This window comes from Diabrotica virgifera, chromosome 3, assembly GCF_917563875.1.
Source record: "Diabrotica virgifera virgifera chromosome 3, PGI_DIABVI_V3a".
Classification (NCBI taxonomy): domain Eukaryota; kingdom Metazoa; phylum Arthropoda; class Insecta; order Coleoptera; family Chrysomelidae; genus Diabrotica; species Diabrotica virgifera.
Window position 1 is genome coordinate 261,041,146 of NC_065445.1, and position 22,044 is coordinate 261,063,189.

At 32.9% G+C, this 22,044-nt stretch overlaps 2 protein-coding genes across 2 annotated transcripts; both read right to left on the reverse strand.

Moving 5' to 3' along the window:
• Positions 1–6,078: 6,078 nt before the first annotated feature.
• LOC126882736 (zinc finger protein 32-like) lies at positions 6,079–6,630 on the reverse strand. The gene has a single exon (XM_050647725.1). It carries the CDS (start codon positions 6,628–6,630, stop codon positions 6,079–6,081), a length of 552 nt encoding a protein of 183 aa, XP_050503682.1.
• Positions 6,631–8,128: 1,498 nt separating this feature from the next.
• Positions 8,129–21,997, reverse strand: LOC126882737 (zinc finger protein 208-like). Its single transcript, XM_050647726.1, has 5 exons — positions 21,889–21,997; positions 19,333–20,049; positions 12,544–13,497; positions 10,433–11,323; positions 8,129–9,003 (listed from the first exon to the last, which is right to left on the reverse strand). Exons 1-5 carry the CDS (start codon positions 21,995–21,997, stop codon positions 8,129–8,131), a joined length of 3,546 nt encoding a protein of 1,181 aa, XP_050503683.1.
• Positions 21,998–22,044: the final 47 nt, after the last annotated feature.

Below are 22,044 nucleotides of genomic sequence, written 5' to 3' on the forward strand. Positions count from 1 at the left end.
TCACCAGAGTGAAGTCTCATATTCTATTTTAAATTACCTTTGAATGTAAACAGCTTGCTATAAATTTCACATGTGTACGCTCTTTTGCCAGAGTTTACTCTCATACCATCGGTGATGTGACAATACCTCCTATAGTCGGTTCGCTAAACTCAGACGCACTGGCTAGATATTTTAGTCGGTAATTTTTTCGTTTTTTGCCAATTTTGTAAAAATTGGCAAAATTACTAACTATTTAGTAATTGTTAACTATTTAGTAATTATTTTTTGCCAATTTTACTAAAATTGGCAAAATTACCGACTAAAATATCTAGCCAGTTGCGTCTGAGTTTAGCGAACAGACTATATCTGCTTTTTCATGAGTTTTGTAGGAGAGACGAAAAACCTTTTTAAGGGTCACCTCCTGTTTTCATATGTAAGTTTTGACTTGTTTTGCAGTAAATAAATAGTTGAATTTACTACAAAATAAGTTAAAAAATATCATATGAAAACAGGAAGGAGGTGACTTTAAAATACAAAAAATACAAGATCCTTTGTAAAAGGTATATTTAAAAGACCCCAATAATGGTTACATCACAAAACAAAACGTTTTCGGATTATTAGGTAATCCATCAGTATTAAGCCCTAAAATAGTAAGTATAACCTAGTTAATAATAGACAATGTTATAAAAGTTGACTAAGGCTAAGAATTGACAGAGGCCAACAGCATGCATGCGTGAGCCACCAAAAAGTTATGGGTGAAAACCTTTTAAAAGTTTCAAGATCTTAAATGATACTACATATTATTATTAATACAGATGGATGTTGCAAATATTCCTGGATATAACCCAGGGCAACACAGGACTCTAACCCACGTGGATGTGATATACAAGGAATGAACCTCGCATATTGAAAATTGAGTGTCAACTGAACTGAAATGAAAGAACTGTAGAAGTATGCCAGTGACAGATTATCAATGCGACGTTATGAACTATTTTGTTACTTCAGCCAATGAATTTAAAGTTTATGTTGATGTTAAAAATAAAACATTATCAAATATCCATATATTGGTGTTAGAAATATTCGAACATAAATGTAAAATTGTGAAATATAATGTGATGATTAAATATATGAACATTACCAATGATAAATAGGTACTAGGAGTTATGCAGTTAGCAACACATTAGGAGCTTACAGAAGTGGTAATTAGAATTATTAAAAAGGCCTTTTACGGAATGCGTCTAGGATATCAGAATTTGTTTAATATGTACATAAATGTACAATTCCAAGTTGTCTGAGTCTAATGTGCGAGTGTTTGATGACATAATTTGATCTAATTTGTTGAGTATAGATGAACTTGTTGGCTGAAGAAATTTTGTTGTTATGTGCGAATGAGAATGAGACTAAAAAACACTTGATAAGACTGATAACCCAAGAGACTCAACCCCAAACCGCTCGAAAATGAATGGATGTATAAGGAAGAAGGGTGGAAGGATGTGGAGATAATCAATGTATAAAATAAAACGGATAATGTAGAAGTATGTCTAAATTGCTGTAGAAGTGAAATAATAAGAATATGGAACGATAAAATGTATTGAGAGTTTGAAGTAGGATGTTGCTTACAGAAAATTTGTATAGAAATAAAAAAGTAGATGATAGTGAAAGTATGATGATACACATAAGATGAGAGAATATAGATGATATGTGTTATGAAAATAGTTGTCGGTGTAGGGGTTGAAAATCTCGATTAAAAGAAACATGGCGATTAACACAATTAGGACTTTTCTGCTTCTCTTTAAGTATTTCTAAGTCCTCATACAGGTCCAATTTTAGGAAGTTTTTTTGAGAGATGTTATGTAACAATGAGACGTCTTCTGGGATGTTGAGAGTATGTATATTTTGTATGAGATGTGAGAAAGTTGAAGTGTTCTCTCTTTTGGTATGTTCTAAGGAACGAGAAGCGAGTGATCTACAAGTTCTTCCTATATATGTAGCATCACAATTGGAGCATTGTAATCTATAGACTCCACTACGATTCATATAGTTAATAGGGTCTTTAGAATTGGTAAGACACTGTCCTAGATTATTTGGTACTTTAAAAGAAATGTGAGTGTTACCAACTGCTCTTTTAAGAAGGTATCACCGGAAAGATGTTCATGATGATACGGTAGGGAAGCATAGAGGGGTTTAATGTTCAAGTCTCTGGGGAAAACAGTCTCTCTCAAGACTCTAAGGTGTCTCTTTTGGATGAGTTTGTTTATAAGATTAGGGTCGTAACCGTTGTTAAATACTATTTGACGGAGAATATTGAGTTCTTTATTATAGTTAGATGGAGAAAATGGAATTGTCTCTAGTCGGTGCACATAACTGTGGAAGGCTGCATATTTATGTGACATTGGGTGATAAGAGAATAACGGTATGACATGATCATATCCTCTCATCACCCAATGGCACATAAATATGCAGCCTTCCACAGTTATGTGCACCGACTAGAGACAATTCCATTATCTCCATCTAACTATAATAAAGAACTCAATATTCTCCGTCAAATAGCATTTATAAACGGTTACGACCCTAATCTTATAAACAAATTCATCCAAAAGAGACACCTTAGAGTCTTGAGAGAGACTGCTTTCCCCAGAGACTTGAACATTAAACCCCTCTATGCTAAATAATCAAGGACAGTGTCTTACCAATTCTAAAGACCTTATTAACTACATGAATCGTAGTGGAGTCTAAAGATTACAATGCTCCAATTGTGATGCTACATATATAGGAAGAACTTGTAGATCACTCGCTTCTCGTTCCTTAGAACATACCAAAAGAGAGAACACTTCAACTTTCTCACAACATCTCATACAAAATAAACATACTCTCAACATCCCAGAAGACGTCTCATGTCTCATTGTTACATAACATCTCTCAAAAAACTTCATAAAATTGGACCTGTATGAGGACTTAGAAATAGTTAAAGAGAAGCAGAAAAGTCCTAATTGTGTTAATCGCCATGTTTCTTTTAATCGATATTTTCAACCCCTACACTGACAACTATTTTCATAACACATATCATCTATATCCTCTCATCTTATGTGTATCATCATACTTTCACTATCATCTACCTTTTTTATTTCTATACAAATTTTCTGTAAGCAACATCCTACTTCAAACTCTCAGCACATTTTATTTACTTTTTATCGTTCCATATTCTTATTATTTCACTTCTACAACAATTTAGACATACTTCTCCATATTCGTTTTATTTTCTACATTGATTATTTCCACATCCTTCCACCTTTCTTCCTCATACATCCATTCATTTTCGGGCGGTTTGGGGTTGAGTCTCTTGGGTTATCAGTCTTATCAAGTGTTTTTTAGTCTCAATCTCATTCGCAAATAACAAAATTTCTTTAGCCAAACGAAATATACCATCACTTTCCAATTTTTTCAAGTTCATCTATACTCAACAAATTAGATCAAATTATCAGTCATCAAACACTTACACATTAATCAATAACTTCTTCTTCTTCTTCTACGGCACTACAGCCTAAATTGAGCCTTGGCCTCCTTTATTTTTTGCCTCCACCCTTGCCTGTCTGTGGCTGCTCTTCTTCATACACGGACATCTAAAAGGGCTTATGCGTCGCTGTTTATTGTGTCTTCCCAGCGCTTTCGTGGCTTCCCAAACGGTCTCTTTCCTTGCATTCTAGCATTCAGTGCTCGTTTTGGTAGCATATCCTCTCCCATTCTTATCACATGTCCGGCCCATTGCAATCTTTTTATTCTAATGAAGTCTGACAGGGGTGCTTCTCTATAAAGTTGATAAAGCTCGTTGTTGTATCGACTTCTGAAGATTCCGTTTTCCCTCACAGGTCCTAGTATTCTCCTAAGTACTTTCCTTTCGAATGTGTCGAGTTTGTTTTTGGATGATATTGGTCGAATTAAGGTTTTATAGATTCTCATCTTTGTATTTCGGTGGACACTTTTAGACCGAAATATATGGGAGAGGGCAAAATAAGCTGTTTGCCTGCGTTATTCTCTTCCGTATTTCTCCATCTTCTGATCCGTCGGCATATATTTCTACTACCAGGTATGTAAACTTTTCAACCGTTTCAATGTCATCTTCATGTATAATGTTCTTCTCGTCTGAGTCATTATTTTTGTTTTTTCTGTGTTAATTTCCAGACCTAGCATTCTAGTTTGTGTTTTTAACTCTGCATATGTTTCCTGTGCTCCTGTTGATATTCTACTCATAATATTAATATCATCAGCATAAGCGGCCAGTTGAACCGTTCGGTTGGTCAGTAGATTTCCTCGTCCAGTTTGCATTTGCCTAACCGCATACTCCAATGCCAGGTTAAACAATGTTGGGGCCAGCCCATCTCCCTGCTTTAGTCCCTGCGAAATGTTGAAAAAGTCTGTCCGGTGGTTTTGTATTCGTACACATGCCTGAGTTTCATCCATTGTGGCTTTAATGAGTCTTATTAGCTTATGTGGTATTGCCAATTCAGCCAATATATAGTATAGTTTGTTCCTTTTGACTGAGTCGTATGCCTGTTTGAAGTCTACAAACACGTTGTGAACATCAACATCGTGTTCCCATGCTTTGCTCAAGATCTGCTTGACTGTAAATATTTGATCCAGTGTCGATCTTCCCCGTCGGAAGCCCGTCTGATACTCTCCAATAATATTTTCTGCTAGTGGTTGGAGCCGCTGGTTTATAATATACGTGAGGACTTTATATGCTGTACATAGTAGAGAGATTCCACGGTAGTTCTTGCACTGGAGTTTGTCTCCTTTTTTATAGATCGGGCATACAATACTTTTCTTCCAGTCGTTGGGTAATTTCTCTTCTTGCCATACGTCTTTGATGAGCTCGTGGATGTGACTTGCTAGGTGGTCGCCACCTACCTTATATAGTTCTGCTGGTATTTCCAGGTGCTTCCAGGTCTCTGTGACTTTCTGTTGGTCACTGATTATTTGCCCACTTTCATCTTTACATAGACTTTACATATTAAACAAATTCTGATATCCTAGACGCATTTCGTAAAAGGCGTTTTTAATAATTCTAAGTCTATTACCACTTCTGTAAGATCCTAATGTATTGCTGACTGCATAACTCCTAGTACCTATTTATCATTGGTCATGTTCATATTTAATTATCACATTATATTTCACAATTTTACATTTATGTTCGAATATTTCTCTAACACCAATATATGGATATTTGATAATGTTTTATTTTTAACATCAACATAAACTTTAAATTCATTGGCTGAAGTAACAAAATAGTTCATAACGTCGCATTGACAATCTGTCACTGGCATACTTCTACAGTTCTTTCACCTTTCAGTTCAGTTGACACTCAATTTTCAATATGTGAGGTTCGCTCCTTGCATATCACATCCACGTGGGTTAGAGTCCTGTGTTGTCCTGGGTTATATCCAGAAATATTTGCAGCATACATCTGTATTATTAATAATATGTAGTATCATTAAAATATTGAAACTTTTAAAGGGTTTTCAGCCATAACTTTTTGGTGGCTCACGCATGCATGCTATTGTAAGTATGGCATCTGTCAATTCTTAACCTTAGTCAACTTTTATAACATTGTCTATTATTAATTAGGTTATACTTACTATTGTAGGGCTTAACACTGATGATGGATTACCTATTAATCCCAAAAACGTTTTGTTTTGTGATGTAACCCTTACTGGGGTCTTTTAAATATACCTTTTACAAAGGATCTTGTATTTTTTGTGATTTATGGTATACATCCAAGTACAGGAATTTTATTTTTCTCGTGGATTTTTACCTTAAAATACGTTTTAGTCTCTCTTACAAAACTCATGAAAAAAAATAGAGGGTATTGTCACATCACCGACGATATGCTCATTTAAATGAGCTATTTGAGTAAATTGCTTATTACAAATTTCACATTTATAAGATGTTTCACTAGTGTGAAGTCTCATATGTATCTTTAAACTACCTTTAGTAGTAAACAGCTTATTATTTTCACATTTATAAGGTTTTTGCGGTTTTTAAGTGAACTCTCATATGCGTATTTAAATTACTTATTTGAGTAAATTGCTTATTACAAATTTCTCATTTATAAGGTGATTCCCAGAGTGAAGTCTCAGATGCACCTTTAACAGGTTTTATCACAGGTGTTTCACCAGTGTGAAGTCTCATATGCACCATTAAATTACCTTTTGTATTAAACAACTTACTACAAATTTCACAATTATAAGGTGTTTCACCAGTGTGAAGTCTCATATGCTTTTTTAAACTACTTTTGGAAGTAAACAGCTTACTACATATTTCACATTTATATGCTTTTTTTCCAGAGTGAACTCTCATATGCGTATTTAAATTACTTATTTGAGTAAACTGCTTACTACAAATTTCACATTTATAAGGTGTTTCACCAGTGTGATGTCGCATATGCATCTTTAAACTACCTTTTGTAGGAAACAACTTACTACATATTTCACATGTGTAAGGTTTTTCATCAGTGTGAAGTCTCATATGCTTTTTTAAATTACCTTTTAAAGTAAACAATTTACTACACATTTCACATTTATATGATATTTTACCAGTACATGTTTTCAAATGTAATTTGGGAGCATTGAATGATTCGGTAATTGCAACTTCCATTGTGATATCCTGTGAAGCACCTAAAATAAAAACCAAATTGTGAGAATTTTTTAACCAATTTTGAAAAAGTGTGAATACTTTGAATTATCCACGTCCGTCTGTCCGTCCGCAAACACAACTCCTCCGTCATTATACCGGGTAGAATGACAAATGAGTTGTCAAATCAAAGCTTATAATCCAAAGATGGTACTAAAGGTGAGAAATTTTAAATATGACTTCAGGTTTTAGAAATACAACCGGAAGTATTGTTTTAAAGTCGCCGGACGAGTACAAGCGATATGTTTTCATTTTTGTCTGTCCGTCCGTCCGCGAATAAAGCTCATTCGTTATTAATACAGCTAAGGCTGGTATTAAAGATGAGAAATTTGACCTAGGACTTGCGGTTTTAGAGTTGCAACCGGAAATACTATTTTTAAGTCAACGAAATAGTATAAGCGATATATTATTCGACGTGCCTTAGCCAGATGGGAACAAAAGTACATTTTTGGTTTTTATATCATTTCCGGTTAAAAAGTTTTCTAACATATATTCTAATAGAGTACAATCTGAGTAGATCTGGGCAATCAGCAATACCATTAAAAATTTTGTAGAGATTCTGTAAGCCCCTACATTGCCTAGGAACGTGAAAAGGAGAGAGAAAATCTCGTGTGAAGTGAATCATAGTTGTAATCATAGTTATCAGCGGGATCCAATCCAGTCCTAAAAGCCAAGTACTGCAAAAATCTTCTTTGCACTTGTTCTAATTTGTGTACGTGGCATGTATAGAGGATTCCAGACTTAAGAAGCATAATTCCAAAAGGGGTCTGACCAATGAACAATACAATAGGCGGATTACTGAGAGATTTGTGAAATCTCTTGTACATCTCTTGACAAAGCCACCCATTTTAAGGGCTCTAGAAACAATCTCTGAGATACGAAATTTTTAAGGATAGAGCATTGTCAAGTAATGAGGATATGCTCATTTAAATGGGCTATTTGAGTAAATTGCTTATTACAAATTTCACATTTATAAGATGTTTCACCAGTGTGAAGTCTCATATGTATCTTTAAACTACCTTTAGTAGTAAACAGCTTATTACTTTCACATTTATAAGGTTTTTGCGGTTTTTGAGTGAACTCTCATATGCGTATTTAAATTACTTATTTGAGTAAATTGCTTATTACAAATTTCACATTTATAAGGTGTTTCACGAGAGTGAAGTCTCAGATGCACCTTTAAACTACCTTTTGTAGTAAACAGCTTACTACGAATTCCACATTTATATGCTCTTTTGCCAGAGGGAACTCTCATATGCTCATGTAAATTACTTAGTTGAATAAACTGCTTATTACAAATTTCACATTTATAAGGCCTTTCAACAGTGTTAACTACCATATGATGCTTCAAACTATTGAAGTGACTAAATTTCTTACTACAAATTTCACACTTTTAAGGTGTTTCACCAGTGTGAAGTCTCATATGCATCTTTAAACTACTTTTTGAATTATACAACTTACTTCAAATTTCACATTTATAAGGTGTTTTATCAGTGTGTTTCAGGTGTTTCATATGATGCTTCAAACTCTGTAAGTGACGAAATTGCTTACTACAAATTTCACACTTATAAGGTGTTTCACCAGTGTGATGTCTCATATGCTGCTTTAAATTACCTTTTAAAGTAAACTGCTTATTACAAATTTCACATTGATAAGGATATTCACCAATGTGAAGTCTCATATGTGTCTTTAAACTACTTTTTGCATTAAACAACTTACTACAAATTTCACATTTATAATGTGTTTCCTCAGTGTGAACTACCATATGATGCTTCAAACTATTTAAGTGACTAAATTGCTTACTACAAATTTCACACTTATAAGGTGTTTCACCAGTGTGATGTCTCATATGCTGTTTTAAATTACCTTTTAAAGTAAACTGCTTATTACAAATTTCACATTTAGAAGGCCTTTCAACAGTGTGAACTACCATAATATGATGCTTCAAACTATTTAAAAGACTAAATTGCTTACTACAAATTTCACACTTATAAGGTGTTTCACCAGTGTGAAGTCTCATATGCACCATTAAACTACCTTTTGTAGTAAACAACTTACTACAAATTTCACAATTATAAGGTGTTTCACCAGTGTGAAATCTCATATGCCTCTTTAAATTACCTTTTGTAGTATACAACTTACTACAAATTTCACATTTATAAGGTGTTTCATCAGTGTGAAGTCTCATATGCTTTTTTAAATTACCTTTTAAAGTAAACAATTTACTACACATTTCACATTTATATGATATTTTACCAGTACATGTTTTCAAATGTAATTTGGGAGCATTGAATGGTTCGGTAATTGCAACTTCCATTGTGATATCCTGTGAAGCACCTAAAATAAAAACCAAATTGTGAGAATTTTTCAACCAATTTTGAAAAAGTGTGAATACTTTGAATTATCCACGTCCGTCTGTCCGTCCGCAAACACAACTCCTCCGTCATTATACCAGGTAGAATGACAAATGAGTTGTCAAATCAAAGGTTAAAATCCAAATATGGTACTAAAGGTGAGAAATTTTAAATATGACTTCAGGTTTTAGAAATACAACCGGAAGTATTGTTTTAAAGTCGCCGGACGAGTACAAGCGATATGTTTTCATGATTGTCTGTCCGTCCGTCCGCGAATAAAGCTCATCCGTTATTAATACAACTAAGGCTGGTATTAAAGATGAGGAATTTGACCTAAGACTTGCGGTTTTAGAGTTGCAACCGGGAATACTATTTTAAAGTCAACGAAATAGTATAAGCGGTATATTATTCGACGTGCCTTAGCCAGATGAGAACAAATGTATAATTTTGGTTTTTATATCATTTCCGGTTAAAAAGTTTTCTAACATATATAGTATTCTAATAGGGTTCAGTAGATCTGGGCAATCAGCAATACCATTAAAAATTTTGTAGAGATTCTGTAAGCCCCTACATTGCCTAGGAACCTGAAAAGGAGAGAGAAAATCTCGTGTGAAGTGAATCATAGTTGTAATGATAGTTATCAGGGGGATCCAATCCAGCCCTAAAAGCCAAGTACCGCAAAAATCTTCTTTGCACTTGTTCTAATTTGTGTACGTGGCATGTATAGAAAGGATTCCAGACTGAATAAGCATAATTCCAAAAGGGGTCTGACCAATGAACAATACAATAGGCGGATTGCTGAGAGATTTGTGAAATCTCTTGTACATCTCTTGACAAAGCCACCCATTTTAAGGGTTCTAGAAACAATCTCTGAGATATGAAATTTTGAAGGATAGAGCATTGTCAAATAATGATGATATGCTCATTTAAATGAGCTATTTGAGTAAATTGCTTATTACAAATTTCACATTTATGTTTCACCAGTGTGAAGTCTCATATATATCTTTAAACTACCTTTAGTAGCAAACAGCTTATTACTTTCACATTTATAAGGGTTTTGCGGTTTTTGAGTGAACTCTCATATGCGTATTTAAATTACTTATTTGAGTAAATTGCTTATTACAAATTTCACATTTTAAGGTGTTTCACCTGTTTACTACCTTTAGTAGTAAACAGCTTATTACTTTCACATTTATAAGGGTTTTGCGGTTTTTGAGTGAACTCTCATATGCGTATTTAAATTACTTATTTGAGTAAATTGCTTATTACAAATTTCACATTTTAAGGTGTTTCACCAGAGTGAAGTCTCATATGCATCTTTAAACTACCTTTTGTAGTAAAGAGCTTACTACAAATTCCACATCTATATGCTCTTTTGCCAGAGTGAACTCTCATATGCTCATTTAAATTACCTAGTTGAATAAATTGCTTATTGCAAATTTCACATTTATAAGGCCTTTCAACAATGTGAACTACCATATGATGCTTCAAACTCTTCAAGTGACGAAATTGCTTACTACAAATTTCACACTTATAAGGTGTTTCACCAGTGTGATGTCTCATATGCTGCTTTAAATTACCTTTTAAAGTAAACTGCTTATTACAAATTTCACATTTATAAGGATATTCACCAGTGTGAAGTCTCATATGTGTCTTTAAACTACTTTTTGCATTATACAACTTACTACAAATTTCACATTTATAATGTGTTTCCTCAGTGTGAACTACCATATGATGCTTCAAACTATTTAAGTGACTAAATTGCTTACTACAAATTTCACACTTATAAGGTGTTTCACCAGTGTGATGTCTCATATGCTGTTTTAAATTGCCTTTTAAAGTAAACTGCTTAGTACAAATTTCACATTTATAAGGCCTTTCAACAGTGTGAACTACCATAATATGATGCTTCAAACTATTTAAAAGACTAAATTGCTTACTACAAATTTCACACTTATAAGGTGTTTCACCAGTGTGAAGTCTCATATGCACCATTAAACTACCTTTTGTAGTAAACAACTTACTACAAATTTCACAATTATAAGGTGTTTCACCAGTGTGAAATCTCATATGCCTCTTTAAATTACCTTTTGTAGTATACAACTTACTACAAATTTCACATTTATAAGGTGTTTCATCAATGTGAAGTCTCATATGCTGTTTTAAATTACCTTTTAAAGTAAACAATTTACTACACATTACACATTTATATGATATTTTACCAGTACATGTTTTCAAATGTAATTTGGGAGCATTGAATGGTTCGGTAATTGCAACTTCCATTGTGATATCCTGTGAAGCACCTAAAATAAAAACCAAATTGTGAGAATTTTTCAACCAATTTTGAAAAAGTGTGAATACTTTGAATTATCCACGTCCGTCTGTCCGTCCGCAAACACAACTCCTCCGTCATTATACCAGGTAGAATGACAAATGAGTTGTCAAATCAAAGCTTAAAATCCAAATATGGTACTAAAGGTGAGAAATTTTAAATATGACTTCAGGTTTTAGAAATACAACCGGAAGTATTGTTTTAAAGTCGCCGGACGAGTACAAGCGATATGTTTTCATGATTGTCTGTCCGTCCGTCCGCGAATAAAGCTCATCCGTTATTAATACAACTAAGGCTGGTATTAAAGATGAGGAATTTGACCTAAGACTTGCGGTTTTAGAGTTGCAACCGGGAATACTATTTTAAAGTCAACGAAATAGTATAAGCGGTATATTATTCGACGTGCCTTAGCCAGATGAGAACAAATGTATACTTTTGGTTTTTATATCATTTCCGGTTAAAAAGTTTTCTAACATATATAGTATTCTAATAGGGTGCAGTAGATCTGGGAAATCAGCAATACCATTAAAAATTTTGTAGAGATTCTGTAAGCCCATACATTGCCTAGGAACCTGAAAAGGAGAGAGAAAATCTCGTGTGAAGTGAATCATAGTTGTAATGATAGTTATCAGGGGGATCCAATCCAGCCCTAAAAGCCAAGTACCGCAAAAATCTTCTTTGCACTTGTTCTAATTTGTGTACGTGGCATGTATATAAAGGATTCCAGACTGAAGAAGCATAATTCCAAAAGGGGTCTGACCAATGAACAATACAATAGGCGGATTGCTGAGAGATTTGTGAAATCTCTTGTACATCTCTTGACAAAGCCACCCATTTTAAGGGTTCTAGAAACAATCTCTGAGATATGAAATTTTGAAGGATAGAGCATTGTCAAATAATGATGATATGCTCATTTAAATGAGCTATTTGAGTAAATTGTTTATTACAAATTTCACATTTATGTTTCACCAGTGTGAAGTCTCATATATATCTTTAAACTACCTTTAGTAGTAAACAGCTTATTACTTTCACATTTATAAGGGTTTTGCGGTTTTTGAGTGAACTCTCATATGCGTATTTAAATTACTTATTTGAGTAAATTGCTTATTACAAATTTCACATTTTAAGGTGTTTCACCAGAGTGAAGTCTCATATGCATCTTTAAACTACCTTTTGTAGTAAACAGCTTACTACAAATTCCACATCTATATGCTCTTTTGCCAGAGTGAACTCTCATATGCTCGTTTAAATTACCTAGTTGAATAAATTGCTTATTGCAAATTTCACATTTATAAGGCCTTTCAACAATGTGAACTACCATATGATGCTTCAAACTCTTCAAGTGACGAAATTGCTTACTACAAATTTCACACTTATAAGGTGTTTCACCAGTGTGATGTCTCATATGCTGCTTTAAATTACCTTTTAAAGTAAACTGCTTATTACAAATTTCACATTTATAAGGATATTCACCAGTGTGAAGTCTCATATGTGTCTTTAAACTACTTTTTGCATTATACAACTTACTACAAATTTCACATTTATAATGTGTTTCCTCAGTGTGAACTACCATATGATGCTTCAAACTATTTGAGTGACTAAATTGCTTACTACAAATTTCACACTTATAAGGTGTTTCACCAGTGTGATGTCTCATATGCTGTTTTAAATTGCCTTTTAAAGTAAACTGCTTATTACAAATTTCACATTTATAAGGCCTTTCAACAGTGTGAACTACCATAATATGATGCTTTAAACTATTTAAGTGACTAAATTGCTTACTACAAATTTCACACTTATAAGGTGTTTCACCAGTGTGAAGTCTCATATGCACCATTAAACTACCTTTTGTAGTAAACAACTTACTACAAATTTCACAATTATAAGGTGTTTCACCAGTGTGAAATCTCATATGCATCTTTAAATTACCTTTTGTAGTATACAACTTACTACAAATTTCACACTTATAAGGTGTTTCATCGGTGTGAAGTCTCATATGCTGTTTTAAATTACCTTTTAAAGTAAACAATTTACTACACATTTCACATTTATATGATATTTTACCAGTACATGTTTTCAAATGTAATTTGGGAGCATTGAATGGTTCGGTAATTGCAACTTCCAGTGTGATATCCTGTGAAGCACCTAAAATAAAAACCAAATTGTTAGAATTTTTCAACCAATTTTGAAAAAGTGTGAATACTTTGAATTATCCACGTCCGTCTGTCCGTCCGTAAACACAACTCCTCCGTCATTATACCAGGTAGAATGACAAATGAGTTGTCAAATCAAAGCTTATAATCCAAAGATGGTACTAAAGGTGAGAAATTTTAAATATGACTTCAGGTTTTAGAAATACAACCGGAAGTATTGTTTTAAAGTCGCCGGAAAAGTACAAGCGATATGTTTTCATGATTGTCTGTTCGTCCGTCCGCGAATAAAGCTCCCCCGTTATTAATAGAACTAAGGCTAGTATTAAAGATGAGAAATTTGATCGGGGACTTGCGGTTTTAGAGTTGCAACTGGAAATACTATGTTTAAGTAAACGAAATAGTATAAGCGATATACAGGGTGTAACAAAAATACAGGTTATAAACTTAATCACATATTCTGGGACCAGAAATAGTTTGATTGAACCTAACTTACCTTAGGACAAACGTGCACATAAAAAAAGTTACAGCCCTTTGAAGTTACAAAATGAAAATCGATTTTTTCCAATATATCAAAAACTATGAGAAATTTTTTATTGAAAATGGGCATGTGGCATTCTTATGGCAGTAGTATCTTAAGAAAAAATTATAGTGATATTTGGACACCCCATAAAAATTTTATTGGGGTTTTGTTCCTTTAACCCCCCCCCCCCCCCAAACTTTTGTGTACGTTCCAATTTAATCATTATTATTGTAGTACCATTAGTTAAACAGCATATTTTAAAAACTTTTTTGCCTCTTAGTACTTTTACGAAAAGTCAGTTTTTATCGAGATATTTAGAATATTTGTCAAATCCACCACATATTTGTATATGGTTAAGTACGATTATGGAGACTTAGTAAAAATATGAAAATTTATTTATGATTTATATTTTTAGGTAGATTTTGAACCATATTAAAAGAGAAGCCACGTCTCGATAAAAGGTGCCTTATCGAAAAAATACAAAGAGGCAAAAAAGTTTTAAAAACACTGTGTTTAACTAATGGTACCGCAGTAATAGTTTATTTGGAACGTACACAAACATTTGGGGGGTTTAAAGGAACAAAACCCCCAAAAATTTTTTATGTAAACATATTAAAAAAGAAGCCGCAACTGGATAAAAACTGCCTTATTGAAAAAATACTAAGAGGCAAAAAAGTTTTAATGGCAGTGAATGTAACTAATGGTACCACAATAATAATTTAATTGGAACGTACACAAAAAATTGGGGGGGTTTAAGGGAACAAAACCCCATAAAATTTTTATGGGGTGCACAAATTTCACTATAATTTTTCTTTAAGATGTTCCTGTCATAAGAATGCCACATGTCCATTTTCAATAAAAAATCTCTAATAGTTTCCGATGTATTCGAAAAAATCGATTTTCATTTTGTAATTTCAAAGGGCTGTAACTTTTTTTATGTGCATATTTGTACTAAAGTAAGTTAGGTTCATTCGAACTATTTTTGGTCCCAGAATATGTGATTTAATTTATGACCTGTATTTTTGTTACACCCTGTATTATTCGACGTGCATTAGCCAGATGAGAACAAATGTACACTTTTGGTTTTTATATCATTTCCGGTTAAAAAGTTTTCTAACATATATAGTCTTCTAATAGAGTACAGTAGATCTGGGCAATCAACAATACCATTAAAAATTTTGTAGAGATTCTGTAAGCCCCTACATTGCGTAGGAACCTGAAAAGGAGAGAGAAAATCTCGTGTGAAGTGAATCATAGTTGTAATGATAGTTATCAGGGGGATCCAATCCAGTCCTAAAAGCCAAGTACCGCAAAAATCTTCTTTGCACTTGTTCTAATTTGTGTACGTTGCATGCATAGAGAGGATTCCAGACTGAAGAAGTATAATTCTAAAAGGGGACTGACCAATGAACAATACAATAGGCGGATTGCTGAGAGATTTGTGAAATCTCTTGTACATCTCTTGACAAATCCACCCATTTTAAGGGCTCTAGAAACAATCTCTGAGATATGAAATTTTGAAGGATACAGCATTGTCAAGTAACGATGATATGCTCATATAAATGAGCTATTTGAGTAATTTGCTTATTACAAATTTCACATTTATAAGATGTTTCACCAGTGTGAAGTCTCATATGTATCTTTAAACTACCTCCCTAACAACACAAAACATTCCAGGAATGTACTACCAAAGTTCTATCAATATTTGAATGTCCTGGACATTCAGGGAACATTCGGTGAACATCTGATTAAATTATTCCTGGAATGTTACCATAAGACATTCTGTGAACATACTACCAATGTTCCTATATTTTAAGCTGCCAAATAATAAATACTTGTAACAGATATAACATTATAACAGAAACTTGTGCAAAAACGAAGAGAGACATTTATAATTATTCTTCAATGCATTCATTTTCAAATTTGCTGCGCGTGTATTTGTGCAAGACGCTTAGAGAGGGCATCACGTGACTAAAAACGACCAACCACCGAACGACCTCGCTTCGGCCATCTTGCCGTTCCTCGTTTTTGTTTTGCTAAAGGACGTAAAAGCACGTAAAAGAAAGGATTTTTTCAATTCGGAGACTTTTATATATAACTTTAATAATAGTATTATTACGATAGTGCATCAAATGGTGTCCTGTTCTCAACGCAGTTGCAGTAGCAGAAGCAATGTAGATTAAAAATCTGCAGAAATAACGTTTCATTCATAAGTTAGTATGCAAATATGTAAACAAAGGAATTACTCATATTTCAGAAAATAAATTCATACTAATACTATTAATAAAACATCTTTTAAGTAACGTAGATAACGTTTCTCGATTAATTTTTCAGTCATTGAATATTTTGAAACGTTAACAAAAGAGTAAAAGTAAAACATAGTAAGCCGTCTCCATATCCTTATCTAGTATAGTGTACAAAATAAGCTAATTTTGTAGCCTTTTCCCAACTACAATAGTAAATTGATAAGACAAATTTTTAATTTATACAGTTAAAATAATAATTCTTCTGATTTATGTATTTTATTCACTTTGTAAAGATTTTTTTACTGGCACTGTATATACCCACCTGTGTGGCTAAACGATACCATATTTTTTTAATCTTTTCTCAGAACACCATAATGAAAATCTTTACAAAGTCAATAAAATGCATAAATCAGAAGAATTATTCGAAGTTAATAATTGGCCATATCAATTTATTATTTTAACTGCGAATAAGCCACAAACTTCGGCTTATTCCTAACTAATATAGTAAATAGAGATAATAACAAAACTATTATTTGTAAAATTAAAATAATTATTCTTCTTTTTGCGTTTTTGCTAATGTCTGCGTTTAAAACACAATGGTAGACCTCACACTGTAATGGTACCAATTAATGAATACACAGAATATAAAGATACTAATAAACAATTTCTAAGCTGTTTTATAATATTTTTGAGTTCATTAATCATATTTTTTATTTAAAATATAAATTTGTTAATAATGCTAATAGAGGAGTATGTTCAAAACATTTTTTAGAAAAAGATATTGACATAACTTCACTTTCATCTGTTCATTGAGAGACTGTGCTGTTCCAATAGCTTATGTCACACAGGTAATATGCTTAACTAATAAATGCCTAATTAATAATACAGTCCGTACAATATAGATACCGTTGCACTTCATTATCTACATCAGAGATCTAAGTTGACATTGTTTAATTGAAGATACAAGTGCATGAAGGGTCTATGTGACAAATTTTTCAAAACATGTGTTTTTGTTAAAAGTAAGTTGTTCGAACCTAAAAATCTTTCAAACAAGCCAAACACGTTTTAAAATTAATATTTTCTAAGTTACTAGAGTGTAAAGGATCTATGTACATAGTAAATTTTAAAATGTAAGTGCATAAAGGATCTATGTACACTTTTTATATATAAAAAATATATAATAAATATTTTTTTAAGTTTTTTTTAATAGTGTTAATAAATATAAAAGTTTTGGGACTACCTATCCTATAAATTTAGTCTGTTTAGATCTTGTAGTAAAAAAGTTCTAGTATAAAAACTTTAACTTCATTTTTCTCAATAACTTGCAAATGTCACATAGACCCTTCACGCACTTGTGTCTTCAATTATTTGATTAATATTCAATGTAAATAAATAAAAACATCAGAAATAGAAAACAAGAATTAAGTTATAATCTAACGTTAAAGTAGACAGTAAAAACAATAAATATAATAAAACAAATACTTATTTCTTTTTGAAAAAGCTATTTCTTTGTGGCATTTTTGTAATGAACCACATTGGACGTCATTGTCAAAATACAAAATATTATTTATTTAAATATTATTTAATATTTATTTTATTATTATTTATCCATATTATTACCTGTAAATACCTAATATCTCTTCTGATTGTTAATTGTGAAGGATAGGAAAATTACCATTTATTTTAATTTTTTTAGAATCAGCTGAGAGAAGTGGTCTACAGAAAACCAGGAAGGAAACGGAATATGTGGCTACGAAAGGCAAAAGAAAGGTTTACAAAGCAAATGTAACACATTTTTTATAGGAATATCAGTAAACTACATTAAAAAAATGTATGAAAAGATTTTGTGCAATAAAAATGTTTATATTTATCAAGGATGTATTATTTGGTATGGCCACATATTGTCAGTGATGTGACAATACCTCCTATTTGTTTTTTCATGAGATTTGTAAGAGAGACTAAAAACTTGTTTCGGCCATCTCCTGTTTTCATATATTTTTTGACTTGTTTTGTAGTAAATTCAACTACCTATTTACTACAAAACAAGTCAAAACTTACGTATGAAAACAGGAGGTGACCTTAAAAAATGTTTTTCGTCTCCTGCAAAACTCATGAAAAACATATAGGAGGTATTGTCACATCACTGACGATATATTTCAGAGAATGTCTAAAAATATACTTTGAATGTCCTAAGAACATTCGTAGACATTCATGGAATGTTTCAAGACATTCATGGAATGTTTCAACAAGTCATTCAGTCTAAAAAATATACTGTGAATGTTCAAAGAACATTCGTAGACATTCATGGAATGTTCCAACAAGACATTCAAGGAATGCTTAAAATGCTGACACAGCACATTCCTGGGACTTTCCAGGGACGTTCGTGTGCTTTTGGGAACATTCCAGGAATGTTTTCAATGTCCTGTGTGTACTTTCTAGGAACATTCCTGGAATGTTTTGTGTTATTAGGGCTTTAGTAGTAAACAGCTTATTACTTTCACATTTATAAGGTTTTTGCGGTTTTTGAGTGAACTCACATATGCGTACTTAAATTACTTATTTGAGTAAATTGCTTATTACAAATTTCACATTTATAAGGTGTTTCACCAGAGTGAAGTCTCATATGCATCTTTAAACTACCTTTTGTAGTAAACAGCTTACTACAAATTCCACATTTATATGCTCTTTGGCTAGAGTGAACTCTCATATGCTCTTTTAAATTACTTAGTTGAATAAACTGCTTATTACAAATTTCACATTTATAAGGCCTTTCAACAGTGTGAACTACCATAATGATGCTTCAAACTATTGAAGTGACTAAATTGCTTACTACAAATTTCACACTTATAAGGTGTTTCACCAGTGTGAAGTCTCATATGCATCTTTAAACTACTTTTTGCATTATACAACTTACTTCAAATTTCACATTTATAAGGTGTTTCATCAGTGTGAACTACCATATGATGCTTCAAACTCTGTAAGTGACGAAATTGCTTACTACAAATTTCACACTTATAAGGTGTTTCACCAGAGTGATGTCTCATATGCTGCTTTAAATTACCTTTTAAAGTAAACTGCTTATTACAAATTTCACATTTAGAAAGATATTCACCAGTGTGAAGTCTCATATGTGTCTTTAAACTACTTTTTGCGTTATACAACTTACTACAAATTTCACATTTATAATGTGTTTCCTCAGTGTGAACTACCATATGATGCTTAAAACTATTAAAGTGACTAAATTGCTTAATACAAATTTCACACTTATAAGGTGTTTCACCAGTGTGATGTCTCATATGCTGTTTTAAATTACCTTTTAAAGTAAACTGCTTATTACAAATTTCACATTTATAAGGCCTTTCAACAGTGTGAACTACCATAATATGATGCTTCAAACTATTTAAGTGACTAAATTGCTTACTACAAATTTCACACTTATAAGGTTTTTCACCAGTGTGATATCTCATATGCTGTTTTAAATTACCTTTTAAAGTAAACTGGTTATTACAAATTTCACATTTATAAGGATATTCACCAGTGTGAAGTCTCATATGCATTTTTAAATTACCTTTTGTAGTAAACAACTTACTACAAATTTCACATTTATAAGGTGTTTCATCAGTGTGAAGTCTCATATGCTGTTTTAAATTACTTTTTAAAGTAAACAATTTACTACACATTTCACATTTATATGATCTTTTACCAGTACATGTTTTCAAATTGGGAGCATTGAATGGTTCGGCAATTGCAACTTCCAGTGTGATATCCTGTGAAGCACCTAAAATAAAAACCAAATTGTGAGAATTTTTCACCCAATTTTGAAAAAGTGTGAATACTTTGAATTGTCCACGTCCGTCTGTCCGTCCGTAAACACAATTCGTCATTATACCCAGGGCCGCCGAGAGGGCGGTACAGCCGGTACATTTTACCGGGGCCCGGCGATGTAAGGGGCCCGGCGTCGACCAGACCAAAGACGTAATTCTTCCCGCTTTTTTTTGCTCTTCACTTTATGTCCATAATACGTTTAATTAATCCTCGGCTATATTTAACATGACCTTTAGTTGATTGTTGAGATTTTAATAGTAGGAAAACTCATTCTCTGAGATTTCTCTGCCAGGACATTTTTCTTCTACCTATGCTGCGCCTTCCTTAAATCTTTCCCTGCAATTTCTCCAATAGATTTACTTAATAAAATTAAACATCTCAAATTAGATTCATTATTTCCTAACCTCGTTATTGCGTTAAGAATATTTTGCACATTGCCGGTGACAATCGCAGAAGCGAAAAGATCCTTTAGTTTTCTTTTCCGCATAAAGAATGCTGTGATATCTACAATGAAAGAGGATTGGTTAACTCGCCTTTCAACTCTGTGCATTGAGAATGATTTGGTAAAATCCTGCGATTTTTCGAAAGTTATAGACATCTTTTCCAATCAGAAAACTCGAAAAGCACCTGTATTATAAATATTTTCACCATTAGATATAAATAAAATGAAAATTTAATAAAATTTATATTTGAAATGTTTCTTATTACATATTTTTACTATGTATTGATAAGTTTATTTTTATAAAAGTTGAACAATTTTTTTCGCTCTTCACCTTTTGCGGGGACCCGTTCGTCACTTCTTGCCGGGGCCCGATCATCCCTCTCGGCGGCGCTGATTATACCAGGTAGAATGACAGTCAAATCAAAGCTTATAATCCAAAGATGGTACTAAAGGTGAGAAATTTTAAATATGACTTCAGGTTTTAGAAATACAACCGGAAGTATTGTTTTAAAGTCGCCGGAAGAGTACAAGCGATATGTTTTCATGATTGTCTGTCCGTCCGTCCGCGAATAAAACTCCCCCGTTATTAATACAGCTAAGGCTGGTATTAAAGATGAGAAATTTGACCTCGGACTTGCGGTTTTAGAGTTGCAGCCGGAAATACTATTTTAAAGCCAACGAAATAGTATAAGCGATATATTATTCGACGTGCCTTAGCCAGATGAGAACAAATGTATACTTTTGGTTTTTATATCATTTCCGGTTAAAAAGTTCTAACATATATAGTCTTCTAATAGAGTACAAGAGATCTGGGCAATCAGCAATACCATTAAAAATTTTGTAGAGATTCTGTAAGCCCCTACATTGCCTAGGAACCTGAAAAGGAGAGAGAAAATCTCGTGTGAAGTGAATCATAGTTGTAATGATAGTTATCAGGGGGATCCAATCCAGTCCTAAAAGCCAAGTACCGCAAAAATCTTCTTTGCACTTGTTCTAATTTGTGTACGTGGCATGTATAGAGAGGATTCCAGACTGAAGAAGCATAATTCCAAAAGGGGTCTGACCAATGAACAATACAATAGGCGGATTGCTGAGATATTTTTGAAATCTCTTGTACATCTCTTGACAAAGCCACCCATTTTAAGGGCTCTAGAAACAATCACTGAGATATGAAATTTTGAAGGATAGAGCATTGTCAAATAGGACTATAAGATGTTGATCAAGATGATGTTAGAAATTGCATAGGGAAGAGCCAAGGGGTAACGCCTTTAGAGAAATACATAGTAAGGGATTTGTTTGGATTTAAATTAATGCAATTGCTTTCACACCAGTCCACAAGTCTGGACAAACCTGACTGCAAGTTGATACAATCAGTAGTAAAAGAGACAGCCTTGAAGCATTTCAGGTCATCAGCAAAACATAGAAATTCGGAAATTTTGAAAGCAACTATGGATGTCATTTATAAAGATGTTTTGAGGCACACCAGAAGGTACTTGTATTTCCTTA